General features: G+C 40.2%; 1 protein-coding gene across 1 annotated transcript; it reads right to left on the bottom strand.

Moving 5' to 3' along the window:
• Positions 1–213: 213 nt before the first annotated feature.
• LOC123756546 (uncharacterized) lies at positions 214–4,526 on the bottom strand. The gene is made up of 7 exons (XM_069330873.1): positions 4,442–4,526; positions 4,062–4,125; positions 2,834–2,919; positions 1,607–1,820; positions 1,323–1,429; positions 499–599; positions 214–259 (listed from the first exon to the last, which is right to left on the bottom strand). Exons 1-7 carry the CDS (start codon positions 4,508–4,510, stop codon positions 214–216), a joined length of 687 nt encoding a protein of 228 aa, XP_069186974.1. The 5' UTR covers positions 4,511–4,526.
• Positions 4,527–10,884: the final 6,358 nt, after the last annotated feature.

The raw sequence follows: 10,884 nt of genomic DNA, 5'->3' as shown, positions 1-10,884 counted from the left end.
CCTCACCTAACCTAACCTAACCAAACTTAACCTAATGTAACATGACAGGGACTTGAGGTCTGAAACTTACGAAATCCCTGACATTGGCATTAGGAAGGTGTACCCCCGTTGATCGGTGAATATTAACTGAGAGTTTATTATTTTCCTGGACAGTGTCCAGGACTAAAGTATTCTTGCTGGTTAGTCAGTAAACACATATATGGCATAAATAACTCACCGAAAGTTTACAGGCCCCATAAGCCCAAAACCCTTATTAGCCCTGAAAATGACAGGCTTAATTTGCGGTATAAGTGCTGACAATTACATGAGCCTTGAGAATGACACGAGTTCTGTCATTGACATGAACCCTGACACTAACAAGGGATATGACCTCTGACCTCTAGCAGTGACTACACCTCTAGCACTGATCTGACCTCTGGCAGTGATCAGACATTTGGCGCTGACCACACCACAGGTACTGACCAGATTTCTGACACTCATTTGAATATTGTTACTGACCTGACCTCTGGCTGACCAATTCTCTTGGCGCTCCAGCCACAGAGGGCGCCTCCAGAGTGGTTGGTAAGGGAGGGGCTGCCATACGCCGCTACAACCAACCACTGCAACAACATACATCAGCAGAAGTTCCACGGTTGTATGAAAGAATATTTAAAACGCCGAGGCAATACACGAATACTTATGAACAGACAAAAAAGAAAATTAAATGATGTATGAATATTAACCCTGTCTATGGAAGACAGACTAGTATGTATATATGACGGTTAGCAATGTAAAATGACTGCAATCACCTGTGGTTGAATGCTCAACCACAGGTGATTGATAACTCTCTACATTATATGATATCTAATATTCATTTATTCATTTAAATATTACGCACCCCGTACTCATCCCGTGGGCGGTGGTGGAAAGGGTAACAGAGGCACAATATGGTTCAGGAACTAAACCCCATTGTTCATTTAGCTAAACAAGTGAGAAATCTTGTGACGCTAGCTACATAATTGTTAATACTAACATATATCTATGTCCACGGAGGCCAGAAGAAAATGTATATGCTAGATAACACTGTAAGTGAATAGTCACGTCTGTGGTAGAATATAAACTAAAACAAACATGGTGTAGTTCAGATAAATTGGCAGTTACAGATAATTACGAAATTGAACTAGTTGTACAGGTAATTATCCATTTCAGGGAAAATGTATTATATAGAACTGGTTGATGCAGGTCAAGCCATAAGTGGCTTGACAGTAGGAGTAATTATGCCTTAAATGTAATTCACTTAAATGATACTTAAACAAGTGGTGGTAATGGTCGGAGGCACTGACGGGGGAGCTGCTGCAGAAGGTTATGCCGTTCACCCTACAGCCTGAAGTGGCCTCACAGCGGAAGTGCCATAGTTCCTCCGCCTGGCACCCTCCACTCTCACACGCCTCTGTAAGACATGACCTCTTGTCACAATATACTCAAACTTATTATTAACCTGTCGTGCCTATTATTTCACAACCTGTCGTGCCAACGATTGAAACAATCCCTCGTTCTCGCGTCTATCACGTTACCCCGGAAGCATTCTACGTTGTGTATATTACAAAACGCAGCATTAAGGGCTCACCGGCACCAGACTTGGGACCCTCCTTCCTCTGGTGGGCGTAGTCAGTGTAGGCGTGGAGGAGGTGGAGGTTGACGCTGGAGGAGAGTTGTCGCTCCACCCACCCTAGACCTCTCAGGAGACCGCCCACCTCCACTCCACGTGCACCACCCACCTCCACCCCACGAGCTCCACCCACTTCCACCCTCTCCTCCTGCTGCTGCTGCTGCTGCAGGTCCTGTTGTAGACAAACTCTCGTCACTTAGATTTTAGATTCGGAAGATCTGTTTACAAACGATTTTGATTTAGAGATTATATTTTAAGCGATGTTTGATTTAGAGATTATATTTTAAGCGATGTTTGATTTAGAAGCTCTATTCGTAAGTGATTTTAGATTTAGAAGCTCATTCATAAGTGGTTTCAGATTTAGAAGCTCATTCGTAAGTAATTTTAGATTTATAAGACATATTCCTAAGTGATATTAAATTTAGAAGCTCTGTTCGTAAGTGATTTTAGATTTAGAAGCTCTATTTGTGAGTTTAGATTTAGAAGCTCTATTCGTGAGTTTAGATTTAGAAGCTGTATTCGTAAATTATATATATTTAAAAATCTAATTCTCAGTGATTTCAGATTTTTTAAACTTTATGAGTAAAATATGTTGCTTGAAATACAATATTATTTCAACTTAGATAATTGGTATACATAAGATTGTTCTAATTCTGAAGTTCTACTTGTAAACCGAGTAGTTGCTTCCAGCTTCTCGGTAAATATACACACTGATAATTTAATTTATTCCTGGACTATGATCAGGACTAAAGTATACTTGCTGGTTGGGCAGTAAGCTATTGTGGTGACCTTAACAACTCTCCAGAGGTTGATAAGCCTTTAGCCCAACACCTAACCAAAATTATATTGCTGACAATTACAGAGGTGACATATTGGCCAATAATTACAACCAATATGATACTATTTTTAATTATTAAGCGTATTGATTAACTGTTTACTCACATTCAAAATGGTTTGTTACTGAGCTTACGGCCTATCAAACGCTATGCGTATTTAATGACCTTATAATAATTGTTATAATGGTGTACTATAACACGTATACAATAAAATATGACTAATATGCATAATTAGTATTAATTTGCATGATTATTGTTTCTATAATTATTATATTTCAGAGTGATACATAGTCTTCCTGGCTCGGTGCCTTCTTTTGCTAATTACTTTTTATATGAGAATGATACGTACGTTTGTTCGAAGTTCACCGACATAGTATTTCCCCTCAAGATGCTTGTGTTGTCGTTGCGGCAACTGGTATTCCCGTTTTTTCTCATCTTTAGAAGAAAGAAAACGTTAACGACTAACTTAAGTACTTTGATAATATAAATTATTCCTCTTAAGTTAGATCGACAGTTTCTAGTATTACTGTCTATTTATATTGACGAATATTTTTAAGTGCTAAAAAAAGCGATTAATAATTTTGTGCCTTATTTTTTAAAGCTTTATTTGATTACGACAATTTTTTAATTTTACTCCTAAAGAGGGGCGGACTGAAGAACGGGTCAAGGCCATGGATTTGCTACACTTTGTTCAGCGACATTTGAAGAGATACAACCTAATCCATTATTGCAAGGAAACAGCCGAATCTCATTCAGTTTACACAAGGAGATGGCCAGAGTTTAACTAAGTCACGCACGAAGATACTGCAAATCTTGTCAGTCACCCTGAGAGGCAGATTTTAACTCACCCACAAAAATTAGAGTGATTATAATACAATTGCTTGGAATGCATATCTTGTGGTTGATGGATCTAACCTGCAAATAAACTACTGTTTTTCACCCCCTTCTAGTGATGTTATACCTTGCTCCCCTTATTGTTGTGAACAGTATGTGTTAGGTTTATCTTGTTCCCAAGACCAACGGCCAGCCTTCCCTAGGATGCAACCCAGAACAGTTGCCTAACTCCCAGATACCTATTTATTGCTATGTGGTTCACTAACATCAATCGAATCATGTTAGTGAACATGATTCATAGGACAGAGAGGAACACTGCAGTTACTGGCTCATACGGGGCAGGTGCCTACATATTACTCAAGATTCAAGCAAATTAATTTGGATTAAAATTTTAGTTAGTTTAACCCAAATTAGACGCATGTAAAGACCCTTCAATCCGCAAAAAATATATAAAAAATATTAATAAAATTAATGTACGTTGTCAAAATAGTAATCATATATATATATATATATATATATATATATATATATATATATATATATATATATATATATATATATATATATATATATATATACATATATATATATATATATATATATATATATATACATATATATATGTATATATATATATATATATATATATATATATATATATATATATATATATATATATATATATATATATATATATATATACTTCAGTCATAGCTGCAAAAAAGTAATATAAGCTAACTCACCAGAGGCGTTGAGTGTACGGTATTCATCATACATACTCCACTGAGTGGCCATGCAGCTGTCGTCCTGCGCTCACAGAAAACAGGAAATGAGAGAAAATGGGCATGATATTGAACGCTGAATATTGTGTTCAGTATTCCCAAAAAGCAAAGTAAACGTAATATTAGGATTGCGATTGTTAAAGGGGAAAGAGATTTGGAGAAAGGGAGAATTAAAAAAGATGACAGAGAAGTAAACACTTATTTTGATTAGTGGTAAATATGCAAGGAATGAGAAAGAGGTCTTGGTAGGATGAAACATAGAGAGATGGGAGGATAAGATAGAGGAGCGAGGGTGATATAGAGGGATGGGAAACGAGAGATGAGAGAGAGGGAAGACTCACCTTAGTCGAAGTGGCGGACTTCTGTGTAGTCTTGTCCATGGTGTAGCGCGGGGCGGTCTGGCAAGTCATTTCTCTAGCCCGAACACTCCCGCTCACACGTTTCTGGTGGACATGAAGCAGGTCAGTGGATACTGTAGGTGAGTAGAGGTCACAGCCAACAGACGTCATAGCCAATGAGGGTCACAGACAATAGAGGTGACATCCAGCAGAGATCTCAGCTAGTAGTCATACCTAGTAGAGCTCACTGCTAGCAGAGGTCACAGTCAGTAGAAATCACAGCCAGTAGGGACCACAACTAGCAAGGGTAACAACCAGTAGAGACCACACCTAGGAGAGGTTACAGTCAATAGAGGTCACACGTAGCAGAGGTCACAGCCAGTAGAAATTCCACTTAGTAGAAGTCACAACCAATAGACCAGAACGGCGAAGGTCACATCAATAAAGGTGACTATTCCTGTACCTTATCTCTGATGTTCAGTGTATTAATTCCTCGTTTCTGGCCGGTTTTGTGATTGCCCATAATCCCAGCCTCTCACAAATCTCACCTTTGTATTTTCCTATCCAATTTGTGCAGGTTATGCTTGTCTCTGTTCATCACTTCTCTCATAATGTGCCTGACTTTATTTTCCATCTCTTTCTGTGTTGCCTGTACCTATTGTTTGGCTTTCGCTGATATATTCTCATTCAATAAACCACTTCCTTTCACTTCCACATTATCTCCCTCTCCACCTGCACTTTCTGTTCCGTCGACCACCTCTGCGTTAAGAATATCTAATAAGCTTTAAGTGCACCAACATGTATGTTCAATACCCGTGGTCACCACCTACAACTACCACTACACAGACACTACCACCACAAACACACTAGCGCTACCAGCAGCAACTACCACCACCACCAGACGGACTCCACCACTACCTCTAACCACTACCAACATCCACTATCACCGGCCATTACAATCAGCCACTAGTATCACCACAATTAGCGCTCCTACACTCCTCTACTTTAGTTATTTGTAAACTATTGTCAGATACGTATATTGTACCTGACAATAGATACAGATACCTCGGGCCTGTTCCAAACTACACGCGGGCGGGGTTGAAGGTGTCCTACAGTGAGATAATTAAGTCTATCAACAGTTTTCAGAGTAAAGAAAATAAATAGGCTTCAATATTTATTAAAATAGCATAAAGACATTGAGAAATGAAAATATATTTTGATTGCTTTCACGAGACTCACTTTTTTCACAATGTTAAGCATGCATCCAGCCCAATTTTCCGGAAACGAAGCCAATGGGACAAATGAGGCCCGTGAGCAAATTCTCAAAATATACTAAAGATAGAATATATATACACGCTACAAATACAAAACAAGAAGACATTTAATGGTTCTATAACCAAGCAAGTACTGAAACTGATGATTAATGAAATCTTTGAACTAACGAACCTAAACCTACAAACTGTATTAGTGAATATCGTGAGGGACCACTTGAATACGGACCTAACAAAGCAAAACAGAATTTGTGAATGCCATGTTGTGAAGGCCATGCTAAGTTAATGGTGTATTGGACGATTCTCTTTAAATTCATCAGTTGAATACATAAAATTAGAAAGTAGTGAAGGGGAAACTTACTTTTATTTACATTATATTGAATATATGTCCTATATATATATTTCTTTCCAACCCATTTGGGTTTATATATTCTGAAGTAAATATTAACTGAACACTGGTATTTTTTAATGCCATATTTGACCTGCATATAATATTTGCTATGAAATTAAACCATTGTAGCCAAATTATTGCCCTGATCAACCTCCCTTTTTCCAATATCCTTTGAATTTATCACTACGCTCTTATCTATCATATCCCTCTCACTTATTTCAACCCAAGAACCCTTCCCTACCGCCACACACAATAACATAAGATTTTTACATCGATGTAAAGAAACATCAAGTTGAAGGCTTCATCCAATTCAACAACAGAGATAATAATATTAAGAATTAGGAACAATTTGATCGCTAATTAAATTGTATTAAATGTTAATAAAAAACTCTCTCTCTCTCTCTCTCTCTCTCTCTCTCTCTCTCTCTCTCTCTCTCTCTCTCTCTCTCTCTCTCTCTCTCTCTCTCTCTCTCTCTCTCTCATTCTCTATCTCTCACCACCTGTCTTCCTCTCTCGCTTTGCCCGGTCGCAGGAGACTGCTCTAAGAAGAGGAAGCAGAACTCACTTGATGGTAGTGGTCCCACTCGCTAATGAAGAGGGCTGCCAGGTGGTCGTTCTCATGGACGGAGGTGTTCTCCTGGTAGTAGAGGTCCAGCGTCGCCGTCTCCTGCAGCTGTACCCGGAACTCTGACGACGTCTCCCCGGCCCTCATTGTGATCTCATTGCATGGGCTGGGAGAAAGGATGGTGAGAGAGAGGAGAAGGAAGGGAGATAAAGAAGGGCTGAGGGAAATGGCGAACAGGGGTGATATGAGGAAAAGAAAAAGAAGAGGGAGTCTAAGAAGAATGGAAGAGGAGGAGAAGGAGCAGGAGAAGAAGCAGGAGGAAGAGGAGGAGCTCCTGCTGTGCTGTTGACGTCTGGCCTTTCCACACTGGGACCCCGGGGAGGAGGCGTTGTGCTGGTCAACTACTCCACGCCTCGAGCACACCAGGAGGCTGCAGCTCGCTCCTGTGTTGAATAATACATTTAGATAGAAACATTCACTAGCCAGAAGGAAACTTCCTACAATTATTGGCAAGAAAATGCATTTAAATATCGTTTAATCATCACATCTGAAATTAGCCAATAAAGCATTTGTATAGTCAAAAATAATACACAAACTAGCTTGTATCTCGAGACATTCCTCCAAAACATTCCGGGTTCGACTGCCAGTCCACTACACACAAGGAGCAACTTTCTTTATCTAAATTGAGCAGCAGTTAATTAGAACCTGCATCATTTTCCGCCTAAATTATATTAAACATGGCTCAGTTTATGTTGCTGCTGTTATTCTGTTAGTATGTTCCTTTGGGGGGGGGGGGGGATGATACTAGAACCATCATTTTCCAGCTGAGATTAGTTTTTTAGCAGTCATCAGATATTCCTCAGAGTTCTAACACACACACACACACACACACACACACACACACACACACACACACACACACACACACACACACACACACACACACACACACACACACCGTTCAAACACCACAGCCTCGATGTTCGTGACGAGAAAATATAAACAATCTGAATGTAACATAAAACAAGATGCAGTTCTGATTGTGTCTGACCAGAAAATGGAGACATATTACATTTATGTTCCCCCGTACTCAGTGTCACTCTCTCTCTCTCTCTCTCTCTACCTCTACACTACTCTCTCTTCCTCTCTTCCATCTTCTATTCCCTCCTCTGTCACACTCTTCGCTTCCTCTCTTTTATTATCCCACCTTCTCTCTCTACCACTCTTTCTTTCTCACTTCTACTCTCTCTCTTTCTCACTTCCAGTACTTTTTCTCTTTTACTAGCTTTCTCTCTTCTACTTTCTCTTTCTCTCTCTTAATCTCTCTTTCTCTCTTAATCTCTCTCTCTCTTAATCTCTCTTTCTCTCTCTTAATCTCTCTTCCTGTCTCTTAATCTCTCTTCCACTCTATTTTCCTCTTTCATTATATTATTATTTTACTCTATTTCTCGATGAAAGTATTATTTTCACTCTGCCATACTCTCAGAATTTCTCCTGCCACTCTCTCATTTATCACCCATTCCTCTCTGTAAACTCTCTTGTGTCTGTGTCAACCCATTTGTGTCTATCTATTTCTCCCTTTTATTTCGACCATAATATATCCCCCTTTTCTATTTCACACGCTCTCTTACTTTTTATCTGCCACTTTCTCTTCATCTCTGATGCTTCTTTAATGTTATCTTTCATCGCAAATTAAATGTATTTATATCTATGTTATCTCCTATATTATTTCATACTTCTAACTCTTCTTCTTTACTCATCACACCTTCAGTGATTGCACTCAGTTTATTCCAGCTTTTTTGTTACCAACGCCATCTATCTTGATCACCACAAACCACCCTACATCTAATCCATTCTAGCACATGTTTCCCACGCACTCTAGCTCTCTGTCTCCTCTCACTTTCCATCACTCCACATCTCAGCCATACTCAACCTTCAAATCTCTCTCTTAGAGCGCCCAGAAGAAGTCTACGAGATAAGACACGGTGATCTGAATAACAAACATTCAGGAGGGACTTATTGAACCCTTTACGAGCGCTCTCAGAGCCACCATGGTGGCTCTGAGAGTCTCGAAATATCAGCGTACTGTGGCTCCGTGAGTTTGCCAGAGGCGGTCACAGTGACGTCTGAATATAGAGGCTCCGAGCGTCTACCAGACACGGTCGTACTGGAAATCTGCACGTCGATTATCCCGGAGCTCTGAGCTCCTTGAGCCATAAGAACCTTCCACCTTTACTGCTTCAAGGACCTTATCCCACACTTTACTCTGTTGACGCCCCCAATTCCCAGCAGATCCGCGTGTATTAACACCGGAATCTCTGCCCGCCTGTGTCGAGGCTCTCATTCACATCGTTTAATGCCTGTCAGTTTTCTCCTTGATCCGGACAGCGCCCGTTTAACAGCCTCTTTCATGTCGTAATTAGAATTCGATCGCGACGAGACTTTAAATCGGCCGATGAAAAAAGGCATCATCTATGCGTGTTGATCCTATCGCGAATGAGGATATATCGTTTGTGATGGTATCGTAATTCATGGTATCCTGGGTGGTGATATCGCGGTTGATTGTATCGTTGTGGACGTATTGTGATTGATGATATTGTTGGAAATGGTGTCGTGAGGGAGGATATCTTTGACAATGGTACCGTGTGCGAGGATATCGTTTGTAATGGTATCATGAACGATGATGTCGTTTGTTATGTTATCGTGAGATATATCGTTAATAAGCATATCTTCAGGTTATCTTGAGAAGATTTCGTGGCTTTGCGTCCCCGCGGCCCGGTCCTCAACCAGGACTTCTTCTGTTACACACACCCCCCAGGAAGCAGCCGCGTAGCAGCTGTCCAACTCCAAGGTCCCTATTTTAGCTAGGTAACAGGGGCATCAAGGTGAAAGAAACTGCCCATTTGTTTCCGATTCCACTGGGAATCGAACCAGGAACCTCATGACTACGAATCCTAAGCGCTGTCCATTCAGCTGTCAGGCCCCATATCGTTCGAGGGTTGTCTGTTTAAACCGCAAGCATTTCATAGAAGGATAGTCAAGGTGACTTAGGTCCACGATACAGAGGATGAGGGCGAGGACGAGGTACTCAGAGTGATAGCAAGTTCAATATTTAGAATGATAGGAACGAATAGGAAGACAGAAGCTACGAGCACAGACAAAGAGACAAGGACGGGAGTGGGGATGGGGGGGATGGGGTTCGTTGGGGTGGGGGTGGGGGAGGGAAGGACGGGAAAGGGAGGAGTTGAAGGGTAAACAATTCTGGTTACCTTACTTGGATCCCCTTCAGAACTTTATTGAAGTTTGTCATGGTCTGGTCAATGAGAGAGGGAGAGAGGGAGAGAGAGAGAGAGAGAGAGAGAGAGAGAGAGAGAGAGAGAGAGAGAGAGAGAGAGAGAGAGAGAGAGAGAGAGAGAGAGAGAGAGAGAGAGAGAGAGAGAACTAAAAACCGAGCAGCCATCCTGGTGAAGGTTATGTAAATAGTCCAGTCGGTCCATTTCTCCACTTAAGCCTTTAAGTGCATGACGCTCACCAGGAGGGGGTAAGTGTGAGCCAAGGGTGGTAAACACACCCTTGGGTCACACTTCCATCTTACACTGGCTAGGTATCGTATCTCCTCTGACTTCTCAGGTCTCACACGATATCCCGGAGATAATTCTATTGGCTATTTATAAATACTATTCTATTTGTAAACATGTAAAATAATATAAAGTTTGCAATTACAGTTGTACACGAATGTAAATACTCTTGTATATATAATTAAATAATAAAATAAAAATTAATTAAAAACAGGGGTGGTAGGAGATGCAAATACTCAAGTAATCAGAAACAAACGACAGATTTTATCTGAATGCTCCCTATTTCCTTCTCCATGGCTATGGGGTTCCCCACAATATTCCGGTTATATAACGGAATATAACGATGCCAACACAGAAGATACTGCTCAACATAATAGGCCTATTACACCTGATTAATCTTTGTATGTGCTTCGTCTCCTATTTATCCCCCATTTATCCCCTATTTATCCCCTATTTATTCCCTCGCCTTTTCCTTTATTCTATTTCTTTTATTACCTAACCCCGTACTGGTATCAGCTAAGCCCTGATGCTAGAAAAATAGTCAGAGGGATAGAAGTCCTAAATCAGAAGATAGTAAATACAGAATATATATATATATATATATATATATATATATATATATATATATATATATATATATA

The sequence above is a fragment of the Procambarus clarkii genome, chromosome 25 (genome assembly GCF_040958095.1).
Source record: "Procambarus clarkii isolate CNS0578487 chromosome 25, FALCON_Pclarkii_2.0, whole genome shotgun sequence".
Classification (NCBI taxonomy): domain Eukaryota; kingdom Metazoa; phylum Arthropoda; class Malacostraca; order Decapoda; family Cambaridae; genus Procambarus; species Procambarus clarkii.
Note: the sequence above shows the minus strand (reverse complement) of the source record. Positions and strands in the feature narration are given on the sequence as shown.